Source organism: Sinohyriopsis cumingii, chromosome 10, assembly GCF_028554795.1.
Source record: "Sinohyriopsis cumingii isolate HCF-2022 chromosome 10, ASM2855479v2, whole genome shotgun sequence".
In the NCBI taxonomy this organism is placed as follows: Eukaryota; Metazoa; Mollusca; class Bivalvia; order Unionida; family Unionidae; genus Sinohyriopsis; species Sinohyriopsis cumingii.
The window spans coordinates 112,996,394-113,019,337 of NC_142970.1; the positions used below are offsets into that span (position 1 = coordinate 112,996,394).

Here is a 22,944-nt window from a genome sequence, read left to right on the forward strand (position 1 = left end):
ATACTGGCGGCAATGTACCACCTATCACGTGTTGATAAATGTCATTCAACCCACAAAAACAACTGCTAACAATGACCTATAATGACCCTACTGACCGTGGCCAGTGGGAGTGCTGCTGAAGAATAAAACGTGTATATTATAAAATGTGAATGACTGGGAATATCACGTGTATATGAGCAGATAACAAACAGCTTTAACATAAAAGTAATCGGCCAAGGGTAGATATTATAGGCAGATTAAAATACACTAAAGTCACAATATAGGACGCACGTTGCTTGCAACGCAGTACAACCGGTTTCTTAACACAAATACAACTTGTTTATACATATACATATATATGTGTGTCACGAAGCGCTTGAAGTAAGAAAAATGGAAACTTTCGTAGCACTTTTTTCTTTACATATCTCGGAATATCTTGTTATATTATTAACATTTTTCACAAGTCTCTTGGTACTCAAGCATTTTGGCACCATTTCTAACAGAAACACCCCACCGGGACCTTGGGGATTTCCAATCATAGGACATTTACCGCTTTTAGGAGACAAACCACAGTTAACTTTTGCACGTTGGAGAGAGACTTACGGGGATGTTTTCAAGATTCGGATGGGAAGCTGGGATACAGTAGTAATTAACGGTCAAAATGCTGTGAGAGACGCGCTGGAAAGGATAGATGATGCATATTCTGGCAGACCTAACTTTTATACCATGAAAGTTTTAAAAGATGTCAATTCTAATGAGAATACTCTTGCGTTCGGAGAGTTCGATTCATCCTGGTTCGTGCATAGGAAATTGGCATCGAAAGCACTTCGGACATTTTCGAATACACGAAATCATTCGGTACAGGATTTAGTGACTGAAGAAGCAATGTATATGATAGATGCGTTGTTGGAGCACAATGGTCGACCATTTTTCCCTGACAGGGAAATCTTCAAATCAGTCGGCAGCGTGATATATCAGTTGTGTTACGGAGGATGTCACGATGTAAGAAAGGACAATGTATTTCAGACATTTTTAGAGTCGGTTGATGAAATCATTAAGTTCACTGGTGTGGGAAATCCTGTGGACGTCATGCCTTGGTTACGCTATATTATGCCTTGGAAAACACATAAATTCAGGCAAATAGTCAAAAAGAATAAAAAATTTCAAGACATTAAAATCCACGAGCACAAGCAGAATTTTGTTAGCGATCACCTACGGGACATAACCGATGCTTTCCTTGCAGAGGACCTAACAGATAGGAACGGCAAAAGTAAGGAAGGACAAATTTCTAGAAATCGCCTCCTGAGTACACTTGATGATCTCGTTGGAGCAGGTTTCAGCACGACTTCTACAACTCTGCAATGGGCGATTTTATTCATGGCATCAAACCCTGATGCTCAGAAACGTGTTCAGGCTGAAGTTGATGCTGTCGTCGGGAGCGGGCGTAATGTTGAGTTGAGCGACAGAAGTAAAATGCCTCTCACGGAAGCCACCATATTAGAGATCATGCGACTTTCTAGCATTGTACCCTTTGCTTTACCGCATTACACAACAATGGATACCATCTTGAACGGTTACAATATTAAGAAAGATACAGTAGTCTTTGTAAACTTGCATTCACTTGCTTTTGATAACGATACATGGAAGGACCCGAACGTGTTTCGACCGGAAAGATTCTTCAGTGAGGACGGACAGCTGGATAAAGAGAAGGCCAGTTCCTTCCTTCCTTTTGGATTAGGACGCCGACGCTGCTTGGGAGAATACCTAGCACTCACTGAATTCTTCATTTTCTTCACAACTCTCATTCAGCGTTGTAACTTCATTAGGCCAGATAGTGAAACGTACATCATGGATGGTGTGTTTGGATTAACCTACAATCCCAAACCTTACAAAGTATCAGTTGTGGAAAGAACATGAAAAACACTCACCTAGGCCAGGAATTCTGTATATGCTCTACCTGAACGAAAAGGCACGTTTATAATAAATCATATTTTCACAAATATTATTGGAGATATAGAAATTAAATATTTATATTGTGCTGAACAAGAACTAAATCATTTAATCGAAACTAACTTAAGTCGTGAAATCTTAGATAAAAGACATTATCTCCGTTTAGCAAAGGATAATCTGTATGAATGGCTTGAAAACTGGTAATAATCTACAGTTTTAGGGTCTTGGTAGCATATTATTTCAATGCCATTTTGCCAGACTCTTTATCTGAACACGTTCTAATTCAACTTTGATTCCGTTATAAGCAAGTTCTTCGAAAAGGAATAATCTTACCAAAGCAGCCTAAGAATGCTTCCTGAGTCTCTAACGCATGGGATGGAGAAGCATGCCAGGTGGTACTGGGGAGGAAGTAAGTGTTAGGTGGTACTAGGAAGGAAGCATGTCAGGTGGTGCTTGGTAGTTAGGGTTTTGTCAGATGATATTTTGAATATGATAATCAATCTAATTTTTATGAGCAGATGTATAGAACGAGTAAGTATACATTCTTTTTCACCCATCCAACTATCAGTTTGTTCGTCAGTATATTAATATATAAAGTAGATTGGAAGATATATATATATATATATATATATATATATATATATATATATATATATATATATATATATATATATATATATATATATATATATATATATATATCAGTTAAACATTCCAAATGAGAGAGATAGGTGTCACGGAATGGTGTAAAAGTTGTTAATTAAATACATGAGCAGCAGGGGGGGGCGAATCCAACATTTTGTCCAATCGTCATTTGGCTTAATTAATACTTTCTGCACTCAGCGGATCCGGTGTCGTCAGCGCCCGGTAAAAAAAAAGACGACGTCGTCGTCGGGGGGTCGTCCAATCGTCATTTGGTTTAATTAATACCTTCTGCGCGTCGATCCCAGCGTCGTCAGCGTCCGGTAAACACAGCGACGACCGCGTCGATGTCATCGCCCCCCCTGCTGCTTACAATTTAACCGAATATTTGGTCAAGTCCGATACGATATCGTGTCCGAGGGTCATGTAAATTTATCGTTACAAATCCATGTGGGGTCGACTGAGCATGACTAAAAAAGTTTCGAAAAACATTAAAGTCCATGTCACCGCCGCACCATGTCTGCCAAATATTTCGTAGCGTGTGTGTATCAACGCCGTTGAATACAGCAAGAATATTACAGTTGTCTCTGATTACTTTTGGAATCTGAGTGTATCGTTGAGTGACATATATCACGTCAGTGTTTTTATGCCTGCCTCTGGAAAATATCCTAGCTGGGTTTTTTTGATTGTCTAACATAACATCATCGTACACGACTAGATTGTTAACGTCGCCATCAATATCATCGATACCTGGTGCATCATTGATATCTGTAATAAACTCAATAACATTTTTTTTAGCGATCGCTGATGCATTCTCGTTAAAATCTTTCAACACCTCGTAGCATCGTTGATCATCTACGCTAGGGGCGATTAAATACAACTTATCCCACTTCATCCATCTCATTATTAAATTGAGTAACAATTGCGTCTTGCCGGATCCAGATGGTCCGATGATAATCATCCGGATCGAGTTTGGTAACGCTGCAACATGCTTAACTGGTTCTCTTGTTTTAGTCGCTGAAAAGTCAATTATATTCATGTCTCTATACATAAATTATGGATCTATATTGTGTAAAGTGTAGAGTGCGTACTGGCACAAATGATATGACAACTGTTACAACAAGAAATAACAGATCGGCGCTTACTGGTAAGTGTGCACAATGCGGTACAAAGAAATTTAGATTTATTTCTATTAAACCCGGGGATGTTTTAAAAAAAAGCGAGGAGGTGACATCGCAGCCAAGTTATCAAAACTCCCCGGACCCCCGTGGGCAAAGTATCCAGGAGAAAATCACCTCCCAGGATATAGCTACTGTGGCCCCGGAACACGATTAGATATCAGACTCGATGATCAAAATCAGCCCAAACCCGGTGAGTATCCAATAAACGCTATCGATAAGGCGTGTCATGCTCATGATGTTGCTTACAAAAGTAGCGATCTGCAACAGCGTCATATCGCGGACGTAAAATTAATTCACGCGTTAAATGCTATTCCTGATAAATCCTTCAAAGAAAAATTGGCCTCATGGTTGGTAAAATCGGCTATGAAAGGTAAATTAATGATTGGAAGCGGAGCTTCTCGCGCTGGTAATTGAAAACGCTAGCGTTTATAATAACAACATGGAATCCATCTATTATTCTCCGAGAGGATACTGGAAGGGGGAGGCCGCAATTGGTAAACTCGCAAGCGCTGCAAAGGTAACGAGGGCCACTGCGGCTAATTGGTTATCCAAACAGGCTATATGGCAAATTTATCTACCACCGCCTAAACAAATCAACTTCTCGCGCTTTGATGTCAGCGTACCTAATGAAGTTCATCAGGCTGATATACTATTTCTGCCGCATGACAACGGTTACAAATACGCGCTAACCGTAGTTGATGTTGCGAGTCGATACAAACAAGCGGAGCCGTTAAAAACAAAGTCAGCAACTGAAGTAGCCGCTGCGTTTGAAAGAATTTATCGAAGAGGTCCTCTGCGCTGGCCAAATCTATTACAAGTTGATCCTGGTAGTGAATTTCGCGGCGCTGTTTTATCAACGCTGAAACATCATAGCGTCGCGGTACGACGAGGTCATACTGCGCTACATCGTGATCAGGCAATTGTTGAACGATTCAATCGGACTCTTGCTGAACGGTTATTTGGATATCAATACGCGAAGGAATTCATCCAAGAAAAACGATCTCGTGAATGGGTCAAAAGGTTGCCAGGCGTAATTGCAGCGTTAAATAACGAGATTACCCGAGCAATCAACATGAAGCCCAGCGACGCGATTAAATACGAGTATATACCCGGAAAATCAAAAATAAATAGCGTTTCCAAGCCGATTCTTGGCGATGTTACCGTGAGATATCTATATGAACCAGGAGAGCTTGAAGGCGGTAAAAAAAGAGCTACTGATCCTATTTGGAGTGTTACCACACATAACATATCAACGATAACACGATCAACTGGTAGACCACCGATCTATAGACTGGATTCAACTGCTCCTCAGCGCGGATTTACACGCGAGCAACTACAAGTGATACCTAACGATACTCAATTACCCCCGCGTGGTCTTAACTAGCGCCGTTGCGTCTATTGCACTCAAGAGAGGTCAATCTCACATTGTTTTTGACATGACCAAGACTGTTATCGATCCTGTCCACGGTAAATTGGCGAGTGTCTTTATCCGAATAACGCCAACTCATTATACAATTACAACTCGCGCAGTGATTATTCTGTTGTTGTCGTAACGCAATTATTAATTCGGCATCAATATCAAAACGCCGCTGTTTTTTTTTATCCTGTTGGCGGTAACCCGAGAGTTTTCTATCAATGACGCTTGCATCGATGGTGACTCCGTCGGTGACTCCGTCAGTGACTCCGTCAATAACAATTCTTCGAAGCTGATTTATCCTCCGTACTCGGGACACTGCAAGATAGACTAGATTCGACCATTCGATGCGATTATCAACCATCCAAACAATTGTGTCCGTGATGGTTAGTCCCTGCGAGGAATGTATTGTTGTTGCGTATCCTAGCGTCCACGGGGATTTATCAGCACGTAGCGCGTCCTCGACGACGCTGATATCAACGAGCACAATATCATTCAGCACGAGAATTTGTTTTTCTGTCCGGCCTGGAATTTCAACTTCAATGTTCTGCCGCCGTGTGTCCGCGGGTCTATAACATAACGGCACTGGACGCGTTGGAAACTTTTCCTTATGTAACGCAAACAACTTCCGCTGAAGTGTGTCTCTGACTATCTTTCTACTCGCTACAATCAAATCGTTTGGTCTCCATGTTTCCCAAAATTCATTTAACGGCGTTTCCGGAATCACCTCGCGGATTATTTCACACTGAATTCTATCCGGCTGTAATCTGATTAATTTTTTAACCTCGCGCAGTTGTTCATCAAGTGCCCGGTAATCAGTATCGGTTTCTTCATAATAGTCCACAAACCCGCTCAACCAATCATGTGGGCCCTCGCCGACAAATGGTGGTGGTTGGCCATGGTCGCCACACATGATCACCGCTGTATTCGCGCGCAGCAACCAATCAAGAAACATTTGTAAAGTATCTAACGAAACAGTACATATTTCATCCCAGATGATAACCTCAGGAATAAATTTTTCCCCCATTCGATCAGGAGTCCACTCACCGCCGCTGTATCGAAAAAAGCTGTGATAAGTAACGGCGTCAACATTTCGTTGTTTTATCTCTCGCGCTAGTCTATGGGTCGGTGTAAGCACGATTATACTTGCCCGCGTTCGAAATAATTCAATTGCCCGAGTCGTTTTTCCCGACCCGCCACAGCCGCTTAAATAAACTGTTTTGTGTCTACAAATTGGATCAGAACACGGTGGTGCATTAGACCATTCTGACAATTTATCACCGCGTAGGTAATTGTTTTCAACGGTGACATCTGCTGACGGGGAATAATCGCGTCGTATTTCATTTTTAATTCTCCATGTACCCCAACTCTCGTCCGGACTAGTAAACTCGGCTACGTTTTCCTTATACGCTACGTCAACATAAAACGAATCAACGGCTACTCTAACCGCGGTGTCGGGGAATCTATTTATCATCGAGAATAAATTGATAGCGGCGTAACCCAGCATAGACGCCCTCAAATGCGGGTATGCCGGGCTGTCTCCATCGCTGTAGGTAACAACTGTACCCAACCTTGTTCCATTGGACAAGAAAGCTGTTTCGCAGTTCACGTATCTATTTTTCGCCACTGCGTCCTTGATTACGAAATCATATTCTGCGTTATCTATAATCAGCCGTGAGCAATATCGTTTGTAATCGCAGTTTTTTCCACCTTGTGTGAACTTACCAATTATTCTTCTACCGAGATCTTTTGCCTCGCGGTTTCGTTGGTTGAATATATTTTTGGACCATTCGATGATATATTCCTCGTCGGCATCAATGTGTTTTCTGGACTCGTCAATTATGCTATCTAGACGCTCCGGTTCTGGTAACCAGACTTCAGTCTGCGCTCGATATGATACAATCGCGTCACTGACAATCAACGAAACTAGCATTTTACAATCAATCATATACCGTAGCAGCGCTATTGGCAGCCACTTCTTTTCAGCCATGTGTCTACCGATCTAAATATAGCAACAGCGATGAAGTCCTGCCGCGAACTCAAATGATACTATGCGAGCGAATCCGGTTAAATCAAAATCAGGCAGTGGTCCATTAATAGCAACACGAGTCATTTCATGTCTGGGGTGTCCAAATCGTCTAAAGTACTCAGCGGCGGATCCATACCCGAGAAAACTCGCTGGATAACAGGCAACCATATCAACCGAGATCATAGCGTCGCGGTTGTATTCAGTGTTCCATAGTCCACCGTGATAGTATTCCAAACAACTGGATTGTACATCCGGTAGAAATTCCTTGCGCGTTGGACTCCACGCATTTTTCTTTGCTGCAACATGAGCTGCAACCGATGGAATCGTAAAACAATTTGTTAGCAGTTGTTCATCATGCTCTTCAAATTCTATGGCGGTTTTTTTCATCCTGTTGTGAAATGCTTCAGTGCGATATAATTCACCGTTTGGTCTTACAAACTGATCAAAGGTATCAGCGCTGCGAAGTAACCACACTGATACAGGGTCGTTTTTACACAAGTAGGCAATAGCATCAAATAGTTTCCTCTCCGCGAGAAAACCATCCTCTCCCAGGAATTCCCCCGGGATATACTTTACTGTTCTATCCCGTGGAAACACTGTGATCGCGGGCGTCCACGCGTGTTCGTTATGATCAATAATTTTGATTGGGGCCCCATTTGATTTGTACTTCGATTCGTGTAATACTTCGCCGGTTATCGTTGTAACGGTTATTGGAAATCTCAACGACGTTTCTAATCTCGCTATGTCGCTGATGGTTGCTCCTCGCTCGCGCACTGTCTCCTCCCACTGGTTGATTTTGCTACGTCGTAAATCAGTCAATTTGTTTCCTCGACACGCATTTGTAAAATGCTCTATTACTCGTTCTGCTACACAATTTATCCCCGTTGACTGTTTCATCGGCGCTAGTTTTCCGATATCAGGTTTCTTATTTAACGGGTATATTCCATAAACAACTGCTGTTTCAGGATACGCTCGTTCATAGTATGGTCTGTCAATTCCGGTTAACAGCCCCGGCTTGGAGTCGCGGCTGACAATGACTGTTTTCTTGTCGCTGAGAACTGGTTCAAATTTATCACGTATGATCCAATTACCTGATTCCACCCGGACAATGAATTTTACTCTGAAGAAATACTTTTTACCGTCAAGTTGTGATATTATCGTTGCTGCGCGGTTGTCGTTCATGGTAGCATCAACAACGCCATCAATTCGAAATGTTGACCAACTATGAGATGCGCCATCACGCTTGAATTCATTGATACAATCGCGTATTTTACTCAACAGGGTTCTATCGTTTATTAACGCTTTTGGTGCGTCCTTGAGGACTCTATCGAGATTGAACTTAATATTTTTCCAGGGCTTAATTGCTGCTAATCTCTCGAACTCATCCATATAATTAAAACAAGTATTTAAATGAAAGAATATAGTATAATGAATCACTGCAAATGGCTGATGATTGGGTCGACAACCCCGTGCAATAAATCATGTAGAGGTGAATTCTGCGGGTATCATTTACAAAGCGTTCGTAATGGTTCTCTTGGCCCCCTCCCGTGCTTGGTTTGCCACGTCGGTGTAAGAGGAAAATCGCAGTTGTGTATCAATTGTGGCGGAAAGCGATACAGGGAACTAAAACGCTATTATGACAAGCGAATTAAAAACGCCGTCATTGACCCCACCGCTGACTTCGTCATCAAAACCCCCCAAGACTACGTTGAAAGATTTATAATTAAACCAAATAATAAATTAGACAAATAGTATTATTATACAAATGGACCAAGAATTTCAGCCGCATCCTGTGCTCGTCAATTACGAGGCATCTCGCGACGGCATTGTTAGAAACCGCAAACTGAAGAAGCCGGTTGGTACCGTAAATAATCACGGGTATTTAATGTTTGGTGCCGGGGGGAAAATTTATCTTGTCCACAGGGTGGTATTTGAAGCATTTAACGGATTAATCGAGAATGGGCTTGTGATTGATCATATTAATAGTAATAAGACTGATAATTCTCTTACAAACCTGCAAGCCATCTCTCAGAGTGAAAACAATAAAAAAGGCCAAACTGGCAAGTTTTCAAAGCAAGCAAGGGGTGTTAAATCGTTTGATACATCAACGCACGAAGAAAAAATATTTCAGTCGATGAATGAGGCAGGAAAATATTTCGATATTTGTAGAGCCTCAGTTCGAGATGTTGCAGAGAATATAACTAAAACAGCGATCTCAAAAAAGACGGGCCACAGAATTCGATTTTCGTATATAGATACGAAGTCACCGGCGCCCATGGCGCTGACGAAGTCGCCATGACAGTGTGAAACGTTATTGTCTGTTCCGGAAGAAAACGAATTATTAAACACCTCGGGATTGATACGCGGGGTTTCATTTTTTTTTATTTAAAAACAAGATGTTCTACAAGAATAATGAATATCGAAGACATCAATAATATATTAGCCGAGATTTCAAAATTAAAAAATCAAGGAATTGAATTATCTGATGGTCTCGACAGTGAAAAAATATTATCCGATTACGAGATTATTAACGAGCAATCGAAACGGGGGCGTTTTACCCTGGCCCGCGAGTACTTTTTTATAAAACGATTACAACATACGATCAATGAAAACTTGTACCACAATGACGCAAATGCATTCATTGGACTATTTACTGCCGTTGAAATAATACGAAAAAAACTCGGACGTGTTTATGAACGACGCCGGGAGATTTCTAGTAAGATCAAAAACATTAGAAGGATTATAGACGAAAACTCCGGCGAGAAATTAGAAATTGCTTCGCAATTGCAATAATGGTAGGCGAATCACTCACTACTCGGCTAGCCAGAGAGCGGCTAGCGGCGCTTAAAAAGTTCATACCGTTACGAGACAGGGTCCGAGAACAACTTCAAACGCGGCAGCAAATGCAAACTGATTTTGCTGTTGGAAGCGAACAACTCTTTGCCCCGGTAACTAAAGCGACCAAAGATGTTACGGCGGCAACTGTACCCGTCCTCGATGCGCTTGAAAAGATAGCGGCTCAGACCGAACAAACAAAAAGGTCTTTAGAAACACTTCCTGCGAAAATAGCGGCTGCTACAACACGGAGGCCACCACCACTCGCTATAACCGAACCACAAGAACCTTATGTTACAATGGCCCCCGAAGAGGAACTAGGCGCCACCGCAAGAGAACCAGAAGAAGAAATACCGGAAGAAATACCGGAAGAAATACCGGAGGAGGGGAATGCACCCCGTAATGTTCTTAAAAAGAGCACAATAGATAAAATTAGAGGCTTCAGCCACGAAGAATTAATTAATTTTGCTGCCAACAATTTTGCTAAGAGCATACGAGATAAGGAGCATATCAATAGCGATCACGAGAAAAATATAAAGTCGTTAAAGGATTGGACAAGAATAGTGTATTTGGCAAGTAAACACAAAGAAGCATTATTACCGCATGATAATAATTATATAATATTCCACAATAAAGTAAAAAGTATAAAACCAAAAAAAGGAAAAGGATACTCTGTTGGTAAAGAATCCTACGGCGTTACCTGTCCTAACAGTGTTCTCAGTGATATATCACGGCTAGAGGTACTAATCGGAGCAAAACGAGCCGGAAATAATTCTCCGGAAATAATCAATGAGGCTGCTGATATTTGCAAGCGGTTATTTACGGGCGGTATCATGGACATTGGTGCGTATCGAACGCTCATAGACGAACTCGTGGATGATTAAAATTATCGTTTTGTTAATTTTTGACCGTTTTTTGCCATTTTTTGACCGTTTTTTGCCATTTTTTGACTGTTTTTGGTCGTTTTTGGTTGGTTTTTGGCAATTTTTTGAGGGCAAAAACCCCAGGAAATCATTTAGAGAAAATCGATGTTTTTGCTGAAAAATCGAAAAAAAACGACTATAGGCAACAAAAAACGACCAAAAATCAAGAAAAAACCGGAAAAAAACCGGATTTTTATCGAGGGCAAAAACCCAAGGAAATTTTGATAAAATTTATTCCGGTTTTCCACACGGCGGTGGGAAGGGGGTGATCAATCACTGGTGATCACAATCACTAATTGAAAAACCGGTGTTTTTATAATAAAGATGATCATACACTACAACCACGATAAACCAGTACTCGTCTACGTGGTAAACTCGCGATTGCCTGTTTACCGCGCGTACTATGGAGATGGTCTCGGTAGCACCATTGCGGGGTTATTTACAAGAATGGCTCCAAAAGTAGCGCCGTTAGCCAAACAATTAGGAATGAAGGCTATTGATGTTATTCGTGATAAGGGTATTAGTGCTATTGGAGACGTTGCCGGAAAGGCGCTTTCAGCCGCGCGGGACAAACTAATGTCGTTGGTGAGGAGAAAAAAACAGAAACCACCGGTGATGCCATCAACGACAGTGATGCCTGCGAATGTCAGTAAAGTAATAAATAACGCCGTGGAAGAAAAACTAGCGTCGTTGGTAAACAATAATCAAGATGACATCGCAAACATAATAGCGGGAAGTGGTTTAAAACCACGACGATGATTTAGATGCATCAGCGTATTATTAAATAAAATGTTTGAACGAACAGCTGACCCGGCGTTTGATATGGACGCACCAGTGCACAAGGATGATTCTGTCCGTAATTATCAATTTTATTCCTATCATGCAGTACAACCCAACATACGATCGCGAATTGAACTTCAAGTCCATGATACCAGTAAATACTTTTTGCCGTGTGAAGCGTTTATTGAAATCGAAGGAGAACTTGTAACAGAGGCCGATACTCCTGCTGTACCAGCACCGTATCCAGATGGTACCAAAGTTGGCTTAGTCAATAACGGCGTAATGGCGCTATTTGAGAGCGCAAAATATCTCATTGACGGGCGAGAGATCGAGTCTATAGAACGCGATGTTGATGTTGCTACAACAATAATCGGGCTAGCAAGATATTCCGACGATTATACAAGATCAGCGGGTCCATCTATGATGTTTGCAAAGGATACTAGAAACACTGCTGGAAACTCACAATTTGTGGTAAGACGACCAAGAAATAATGCTAATAACAATGACGCTGATGTTGAGAGTATGATTATAAACAGCGATCCTAATTTTAACATCGGAGCTGCAACACGCATATCAATGTTAACAGGGGCGCGCAGATCTTTCTCATGCGCGATTTCACTGCATCATATATTTGGATTTTGTAGGAACGTGCGAAAAGTTATCTACGGAGCAAAGCATACCGTGGTGCTTGTGCGAAAAGGTGATGACAGAAATGCAATTTGGAGAATTGCAGCGGATCTTGCAAATCCAAATAATGACCCTGGTAAAGTCGTTTTAACTAAAATATTATTGTGGATGCCAGTAATGACTCCATCCATTACCACAGAGGCACGATTGCTATCCTTTATGGAGCAGGGAGGAAAATCATTACTAAGTTGGCTAACAACAACAACAGATACTAAGCAATCAAATATCAATGGTATTTTCACATGGAACCTGGCATCACAACAAGGCATTTCGGCTCCGCGTCATATATTTGTTGCGTTGCAGGATATGACGAGAGTTGATAATCAATTATTCAGCCATATGATATTTGATCGATTAGGCGTTACTGACGTCTCGCTGAGAATAAACGGCCAGCAGGAACCATCTGAGGATATACAACTTAATTACGGTCAAAACCATGTCGCACGTGTGTACCATCGATTGCTGTCATATATGAGTCGTGATCAAAACGTCGACACTGGTTTGCAAATATCACAATATGATTTCAAAGAACTATATCCGATCTATTACTTTTCGCTGGAACATCTTGATTTAACAAGACAGTCCGTCGTTGATATACACTTCCGAGCTAATGTAACTCGCGGCGCTATTGCTAATAATAGAGCTATTGCTGTCATCCTCAGCGATAAATCAATGCTGTTGGAAGGTGTTGGTGGACGAATGAGAATCGTTGATGCGCCAGTGGAAAACATGTAATTGAAAGCACAAACACGTTTACAATAAAATGTCGTATAGTGTCGTCAGTGTAGAGTTGACTGATGGTCAAGTCAAGAAATTACGATCAAAGTCGGCTAAACAATGCGGAACCACAATAACGCTGAAGCCGTCACAGATGGCAGGTGGTAATCATAAGATATCGTTGACGGCGCGTCAAATAAAACATTTCAATAATGCGATGAAGAATAAAAAGGGTGTTCAAATAGATTTCTCGGCCGCAGAGATCAAAGACATGGAAAAGACCGGTGGGATATTTCCGCTGTTAGCTGCGATTCCAGCGTTAATTGCCGCGGCCGCACCAGCAGTGGCTAAGGCGGCGGCGTTAGGAGCCGTTGGTACCGCGGCGGGGATGGCACTGAAGAAGGCAACCGGGAAAGGCTATAAAAAAAAACGATCCGTGGCCGGAAAGGGTCTAAGACTACCGGGAACCCCGTATTCATGGTACTCGGGAAAGGGTCTAAGACTACCGGGAACCGTTTATTGACTCAGGAGTCAATGACTCCCATGTCTAATTTTGATTTAATAGACGCCGCAAACGCGTTAGCGATAAAAAACTTCAGAGGTGTTTTTATGAGGGATCAATTACCGGCGGCACCAAGGAATATTGAAACCGGCATAATTAACCTCGATGGGTCCTCCGGAGCGGGAACTCATTGGGTTGCATACGCGATTGATCCGCGTGCGATCGTCTATTTTGATTCATACGGGTTAGCTCCGCCGAAAGAGTTCATGCCGTATATCCGGGCGTGTTCAGCCCGGGTTTTTTATTCCACGCTGCCAACACAGCAGTTAAGCGACCCGCCGATATGCGGCCGTGAGGTATTGAACGTACTCGCGGCGATTTCATCATCGCGAAAACCACCTCATGTGGTTGTAAACGAATACACTAGTGGGGTCGTAGAGGCCCGGCGGGTTAATTAGAAACGCCGTTTTTTTTTACAATAACGATGATTGATATCTGGGGACGACCGGTTTCGGCGCTGAAAAAGTCCGCGGAAACGCCCGCCACCGATGACATAAAAAAACTAATCGAGGATGAAATCGCTGATACGTTGAATTTAACCAGTGTTGACCCGGGCGAAATAGTTGTATTTCAAGACCGCCAGGGTAAATTGAAATCCAGTAATGTGTCGCTGGATGACGTTTTAACACGACAGCGTGATGCCGCCGAGGACACTATCGCGTTGTATACCAGCGACGGACGACTCAAACCGGGTGAACATCTATCGACGATAACATTAATCCGAGACGGTTTTACAACGCTGTCGGGCCAATTTTACATGTTACGAAAAAATGTTAACAGGATCGATGACAACTTTGATAAATTTTTTGGTAAAAAAAATACCAAACCGGATGAGATTACAATAACTGCAAATGATATTACTGCGTATGGACAGGAAATAAAAACAGTCAAAGCTGATGTTGCAGCGAACAAAAAAAATGTAGACGCGAATGGACAGGAAATAAAAACAGTCAAAGCTGATGTTGCAGCGAACAAAAAAAATATAGACGCGAATGGACAGGAAATAAAAACAATCAAAACTGATGTTGCAGAGAACAAGAGGAATATAGACGCGCATACAGGGGAAATAAAAACAATCAAAACTGATATTGTAGCGAACAAAAGAAATATAGACGCGCATACAGGGGAAATAAAAACAATCAAAACTGATATTGTAGCGAACAAAAGAAATATAGACGCGCATACAGGGGAAATAAAAACAATCAAAACTGATATTGCAGCGAACAAAAAAGATGTGGACGCGCATACACAGGAAATAAATACACTCATTACTAAGGTTACAGCGAACAAAAAAGATGTGGACGCGCATAGACAGGAAATAAATACACTCATTACTAAGGTTACAGCGAACAAGAATAATATAGACGCGAGTCGGCGGGAAATAGAAATAATCAGAACTGATGTTGAAGCGATTAAAGACGGACTACCGAGAGTAGCAGAGCAATTCGAAAAAATAAAAATCCCTCATGAGAACATCATCAACACAGTATACACAATTCGGCATGGATCATTCGATTGGACTCCTACACAGAATACAGTAGATATCACCGCAACTGTTAAGGGCATTTATCGATTGACATTGATTTCGGCGATGCAGTTTAGTATATCATCGTCGAGTTCATCCGGGTTTAACAATACAGTGTCAACAATCATTGACAAGGATACAATTGAACGGTTTATAATTAAGGCCGTTGATAGCAGTCTATTTAGGACAAACATCACATGGTATGTGGAATTTGTAGCGAATCTAATTAATTAAAAACACTAGCTCTTTTAAAATAAAAATGACCACCAGGGTAATTGAATCAGAGGTATCACCGACGTCACATCAATATCGATTCGATACCGCAAAAGAATTCTCCGCGAATTTGAAAACGCTTTCCGAACAATACCGTGTAAAAATAAAAAAATACCGCAGAAAAATAACCACCATCGACGCGGTCGTGTACTCGGTGTCGGGTATAGTAGCCGGTACCGGTGTTATTTTATCCACGGTAACCACGATAGCCCCGATCGCTGTTCCAATCGCTATCTCCGCGATGACAACAATTGCTGGAGTCGCCAACGCAATCACTAAAAAGATATCATCGTGTTTTCAGAAAAAACTCGACGAGTATACAGTAAAACATCAAATAGTATCCGACGCGTACTCGAAATTATCCGGGTTGATCTCGTTATCGATTGATAATTTGTTCATATCCGATGTTGAATTCTCCACGATGGTCCAGTTGTATAGCTCCGCGATGTCAAAAATCGAGGATTTTCAACTGGAAGCCGGAACCACCTGGTTGTTGAAATTAGACACTAAAAACAACGAATAATAATAATGTCGCTGAACCCCGAAGGGTCTCAATTACTTCAGCGGATCGCGGAGAACACCACTCCGGTACAAACAAATATGATATCGATAACGTCAACGAAACCCGAATTCAGTGTGAACTTCCCATCACCGGTTCCAGTGAAGGAAATAGCGCTGGCAAAATTGCGAATATATCACAGTTGGCCTAATATCCGAGCGGACGCATTTAACGGACAACAACCTAATAACTCGCTGGTTTTTGCATGGACAAATAAGCCCGATGGGACCCCAGACTGGAATGAGGTTACAATACCAACTGGGTCATACCAAATAGAACAAATCAATAAGGAATTTCAACGCAGGATAAAATCGATCACAGGAAAGGAATCAAAAATCGCTATTACGGTTCATGAACCGACGTTATCGTCGACGATTGAAATAAGCACACCGGGGTATATGGTTGATATTTATAACAGTTCAATAAGAACCATACTAGGATGGCCTAAGAATCCACCTCATGAAATCCCCGCGGACTTGCACACGAATGAGCAATCGTATCATGAGATTAATCCCGGGTATCTAGATGATTGGTCTGTTACAAGGAGCGCGTTATTATTCAGTTGGTTTACATTTCGAGACAGGAATACCATGCAATGGTATTTTCAGCATAAGAAAACTCCTGAATTATCCGCCGTGGTCACAGTTAATTTAAATGATATCACTGATGCGTTTGCCGAGATTAATCGTAATTACCAATCACAACTAGAACAGCTACGGGAAACAAAAGAACGAAAACACGTTGAGGTGTTAAATCAACTTATATCAGACATGGAATATATCAATGAACGAATCGTTGAGACAATATCCGCTAACAGCGATGATAATAAACAACGATTCCTAACCGAGTATAATATCATAGAAGCCGATTTACCCGATTTCAAGTTTCCAGGATACAACGCGCCAGAACTAAGAAAGTCTCTTAATGATTTTCTCGGTCCATCAACTTATATCCTCAAACACGATAACGGAGATGGTGGTAGGCATATTGCTCCATACAACGTAAATATCGCATCGGTGATAGCAATCAATCTAGTGTGTGATGTTATCGAAGGGAGTTACCAGGTGGATACCAAGCAATCAAATCAAGCTCAACAGGGGTATATCCTTTATTCGTTTTCACCAACAGCCCCTCCGGGATTTTTAATCGTTGAGAGTCCGATTAATCCGGTCTATATGCGATGCCATAATCGGCTTTTAACGAGAATTAATTTTAGAATTACCGATCAGTCAAATAACCTAATTGATTTACAAGAGGAGGAGTTAGTGATCACTCTGTTTGTAAGATCATAGCAGCAGGGGGGGCGATGACATCGACGCGGTCGTCGCTGTGTTTACCGGACGCTGACGACGCTGGGATCGACGCGCAGAAGGTATTAATTAAACCAAATGACGATTGGACGACCCCCCGACGACGACGTCGTCTTTTTTTTTACCGGGCGCTGACGACACCGGATCCGCTGAGTGCAGAAAGTATTAATTAAGCCAAATGACGATTGGACAAAATGTCGGATTCGCCCCCCCTGCTACTACATGTACTCGGGTTTCGTTTCTTTTTCTCTGTACAACGATACCCGAGGGTGATTATAATATGGTCTATGTATTTCGAAATCGTGAGTACGATTCGTCCTGTGCCACACGTGCAAGGTGCCTTTGATAAAGAATAACGAAAATTCATAAGGTATAAATACGTTACTACATGTAAAGGACCTTCACAATACTAATGGTTTTGTCAGCAAGCACAACTCCAGCTGTAGGGGTAGGTAATGTTTTGGGTTTTAAGTGATAACTAGTGTATTACCATATTTGCCTTTGCATGTTTGTTATAGTTTTCTTTACATACCATTATGCGTGCATTTTTTATTCTTGTTGCGACGTAGTGCAGGACTTATATTGGTAATGTAAAGCTACATTTTTTAAAAGAATTGTTTACTATTGTCTTATCAAGCAGGGTTAGGTTTACTATTGAACCTGTTTTGTAATTGCCATAATAATATAATCTTTTTAACTTACCATGTATAACGTTCTTACGTTATGTCTGTATCAAGTGTAGTACACTGTATCGGGTATATTTTCAGCTGAGTGAGTGTTTTGATGGTAGGAATATCCGGGGTGTCCGGTGTTGTCAGAGGGTAGAAACGTCCGTGTGTCCGGAGCGTTTAAGGTGCCGGAGCGTCTAATGTCTAGCGTCCGGAGTGTCCAGAGGGACTAAGGTGACCCAGCTGTAGAGCCGTCAAAAGACCAGGGGGTCCGGAGGGTCTAATATTTCAAGTGTCCGGAGGGTCTAATGTTTCAAGTGGTCCGGAGTCTATATTGGTTGTGAAATTGATTCGGAGGAGCAGCGGATAAGGTGCATGGGTGACGGAGTGCATCTCCACACATGTATTTTTAGCTGTATGCTAATTTTGGGTTAGTAAGACCCAGTGTGTTATTCAGGACTGGAAGGATAGATTGTATATCCGTTCTTGTTTAGTGACATATTTTCGCTACCTGAGCGAATACATTTTTTACTATGTGTAAACACTTACATTGTTTACTATTTGAATGAACTATATTCATCTTTCCATTATTGAATCATTTGGCTTACATTGTTTACTATTTGAGTGAACTATATTCATCTTTCCATTATTGAATCATTTGTGAAATCATTTATCCTGTATTTTAGGGTTACTGAACTAAATTTATTTGTATATTTTTTCCATCTTTGAAACTGTGCGTTTTTATGTTAAATAGATCCAATATTTGGATTATAAATACGCACACATCTTCATAATCCACTATTCATATAAATCGCCACATTAAATCATATATATGTGTCGTCATTACGTGTTCTGTTGTTAATCCGAGATGTCCCACCCGGTTATCTTGTTACAATAGGGTTTTTAAAATTATAGGTAAAGACCATTTATTAATGGTAAATGCATTTCTGAAATTTTCATACTGGGCAGTTGCTTCTTATTAAACTAATCTGGGCAAGGGATTATGAGAATGTTTTATTATATCACTTACTGTCATTAATAATGGGAGATGGTACTTACATTTTTGTTTTCCATCTAGCTTGTAATGTCCCGATTTATTTCAAAGTTGCTTGTCCTTCAAATTAGTTTCAAATTGTAACATCAACAATTCCAATGCAAATATTTGTATTGTTCGGAGTAATTTTTGGATGTTTCTTAAAAAGAAATAGCATTTGTCATTGTGTCACAGTACGTTAATGTTGTATTCTTTGCTTTGCTGTTGTACTAATTGAAAATCTTTACACAGTTCAATATTCAAGCTTTTAGAGTGATGAAGAAACAAAAATCCCATGTAGGCCCAAGGTTACTTCAACTGGCTCACTTGTGCACAAATAGTTAATTATAAGAACGAGTTGCCCATCACAAATATTTAAGTGTAAGAGCAACTGGTCCAGTTAGCTGTATTAGTAACATTAGCATACAATTTATTCAAATTCTGATCCTTGATTATGACATAAAAGTATTTTGAAAAGTTTCTCTCTTTTGGTATGTAAAGTCATATCTAATGTCAGGTCAGCATCCTGTGTGTAAAAGAGATTCACCATTTAACCATTATTTCCTTCGAATGGGGTCAAATTGTTTGGGAAGTGTTTGAGAAATCATGCAAATGTTACTATAATCAAAGTAACAGTGGTCAGATTGGAACTGCAACCATTTGTTACAAGAGGTCCAAGTGGGCCTGATAACACTCATCTGCCATACATTGGTATAAAACCATAAATGTAATAAGGTGCAGTGACAATTGTTGCATGAATGTGTAAGGAGTTCACGCGTGATCAGATATGGTTTGGCAGTTTTGGAAAGAAATAATTTTATATGACCTTTTGTAAGCCATAAATGTTGGGAGCAAACACCGACTGCATAGTTTCCACGCGATTTCAATGAGAGTCCAGCCATTGCAAGAGAAACCAGCCCTGACACAACTTTGACAGATAATGCAAGAGAAACAGTCCTACTAAGTGTGATCAATACTAGCCTATCTTTCTTGAGATGGTACAAATTGGTTTTGCATATGGTTGCTGTCAAATACACACATTAGGTAGGGCAGCCAATATGGACAGAACATATATAGAAAATATCCAACAGATATTCCTTCTAGGCTTAACTGAAACTGTCTCAGCCACTCTGGAGAAAGCATAGTTTTTTGATAATTTTGCCAAGGAAACCACAATACCACAATATTTCTAGAAGAGCCATCCTGGGCAAACTGTCCATTAGGCATGGCCTAAAAACGTTCCAACCATATACATTCATTCATAAAAATCTTTGGTGTCTGAAGTAACCTTTTATAAGACTACAATGACTCAAAGCAATTATTAAAATTTACTGTGTTCTAAAACAATATTTTAATATTTTGGAACCGAAGCTAAACAAAATATTATATGTTCACAATCAATAGTGTGATATCTATTGCAATATATCAGTTTCAATTTAGAAAAAGTAATGCGTTGAATCAGTTTTGAGTCAGTAATTGCTCTATATTTACTGCATATCTATGTTATTGCAGCATGCCAAGAAACATTTTTTTTCTTTGGATGGAGACCTTGGCCAACACAATTTTATTTATTGTGATTATCATTTAATATACCAATATTATGAATTTTGTTTTACCAGAGTTGTTGTTGTTGTTGTAGTGTTTAACGCCATTTTTCAGCACACGATAGGCTATACATGGCGGCCAGTATTAATGGTGGAGGAAGAACCCTGAAAAACCCAGGGAAGAACCACCGACCCACGAGAAGCTACTGGCAGTGTTTTACCAGAGCTTAGTGTTTTGTTCTCAATATCTACAGTAACAGTATAAGTGAACAAGAAGACATTTCCATGGAAACGAGTCTATAGGATGAAAATGGTTGTGCCATTTCCATATGAAACATAAGACTACATTTAAATTTTAATAAATTTGCCCTAATGCAATATGTATATTTTAAAACAACCAAGTCTGAAAAAACAATTATACTCAACTAAAATAGCTTGATTTTATGACCTCCACCCAATAATTCCTCATTGAACCATGTCAACACTGCATCTTGTACATTTGAACTCAAGCAAAGTTATTGATGCCAAATTGAATTATCAGTTTTTGTTTATTATAAATATTTTGAAGAAGACAAAAGACAAGACGCCCTGTTAAGAATGACACTAAAACAGTTTTGACCACATTTGGTGTCTTATACTAAATATTTACAATTAAATCAAAAAGGTTGTAGATCTGGATATTTGCTTTTGTAAATCCATTATTGTCCAAATGACTCTCTCATATTCTAATAAATTTGCCCTATTACTATATGTATATTTCAAAGAACCAAATTTGATAAAGCAACTAAATGTAACTAAAACATCTTGCATTTATGATTCCCCCCCCCAACCGAATAATCCTTCATTGAAATACATCAGTTCTACATATTAAATAATTCAACTCAACCGAAGTTGTTCATGCCAAAATTGAAGTATTGTTTAGTATTAAATTTTTGTTCATATTTCATAGAAGACAGGAAAGTTTGTATCAAAAAGGAACTGTCAAACTGTTTAATAATATTTCTCATAATGTATTTTGTTATCAATAGTGTTAAACAACTGAACGTATGTGCTTTCCGCTTATTAGTGTTTTCTAGTTTCATGTAAAACAATACTTTGAATTGGCATCAAAATATTTCTTAAAGTGGGAACATGTACTTTAGTATTAGTCAGCTATGGTAGCATATGTTGGGAAAGGTATTTAGATGAAGATAAAGTGAAGAACTGTGGAGGGATTTTAGACCAGCTTGTAGATTACAGTAATATGATCTTGTCAGAATATGTAACAATGAATGAACAGAAATTCTTTCTGTCAAAGGATAATCATCTCATTAAAAGATCTGTCACCTGATTCATGTCAATATGCCAAAATTACACTAATTCATTAATTATAGTGAAATAAACAGCATGAAAATTTTATCTATACACAGCAGTGTTTTTTTAATGTACACTTGAAAAACACTACACATGAATTATTTATTCCCAATAAGATATATCTGAATAAACGTAAGTAAACCTAATAAGATTCATTAAGAAAAGTGCTAAAGGAATGATATTTCATTCAAATGTAGATGAAAGTTCTAAACATATGAATATTATCTCAAATTTCAGTATATTGCAATATCTCATCTTATTGTATCTGTTATCTCAAATTTCAGTATATTTCAATATCTCATCTTATGGTATCTGTTATCTCAAATTTCAGTATATTACAATATCTCATCTTATGGTATCTGTTATCTCAAATTTCAGTATATTACAATATCTCATCTTATTGTATCTGTTATCTCAAATTTCAGTATATTACAATATCTCATCCTATTGTATCTGTAATCTCAAATGTCAGTATATTACAATATCTCATCTTATTGTATCTGTAATCTCAAATGTCAGTATATTACAATATCTCATCTTATTATACCTGCAGTTTTATTGATTCCATCTGTTATGACTCTACGGTCATAAACTAATTAACAGAAAGAAGCGAAGCCAATGAGTTTTGTAAAACTTAACAAACAATATATTTGTCAAAGTTTGAAGGAAAAAAATTAAATTTAAGAGGAACTTACAGTATCATGCACTGAATTCAAAACAATCCCAAAAAATGTCTATTAATGTCTAACAGAATGAAATGTTCCATATAAATTTCAGATCCATAAATAATATGGTCAGCCAAATGCCCTGACATGTCAGAATGGCAATGTCCAGAAGTCCCTTGAATTATTCACAAACAGATGCAAAACAACTCACATGATCCAACTCATCCAATAGGAAATAACTGAATTCGTCTAAGAACACACCTGACTGACCTGTCCAATGGGAAACAACCCAAAACTTGTCAACATATTTACTAA

General features: G+C 39.8%; 1 protein-coding gene across 2 annotated transcripts; it reads left to right on the top strand.

Annotated features, from left to right (window-relative positions):
* Nucleotides 1-297: 297 nt before the first annotated feature.
* LOC149791043 (cytochrome P450 1A1-like) lies at nucleotides 298-22,510 on the top strand. Of its 2 annotated transcripts, none has more exons than XM_089972946.1 (2): nucleotides 298-2,660; nucleotides 18,933-22,510. In XM_089972946.1, exon 1 carries the CDS (start codon nucleotides 370-372, stop codon nucleotides 1,894-1,896), a length of 1,527 nt encoding a protein of 508 aa, XP_089829072.1. In that variant the 5' UTR covers nucleotides 298-369; the 3' UTR covers nucleotides 1,897-2,660; nucleotides 18,933-22,510. The 2 variants fall into 2 exon arrangements, with proteins under 2 accessions (XP_089829072.1, XP_089829073.1); XM_089972947.1 differs by lacking the exon at nucleotides 18,933-22,510 and adding an exon at nucleotides 18,134-18,877 and having other exon boundaries at nucleotides 298-2,338.
* The last annotated feature ends 434 nt before the right edge of the window (nucleotides 22,511-22,944 follow it).

What these genes read in the sequence shown, in the direction of transcription:
- LOC149791043 (XM_089972946.1), top strand. Translation starts at nt 370, where the DNA reads ATGGAAACTTTCGTAGCACTTTTTTCTTTACATATCTCGGAATATCTT.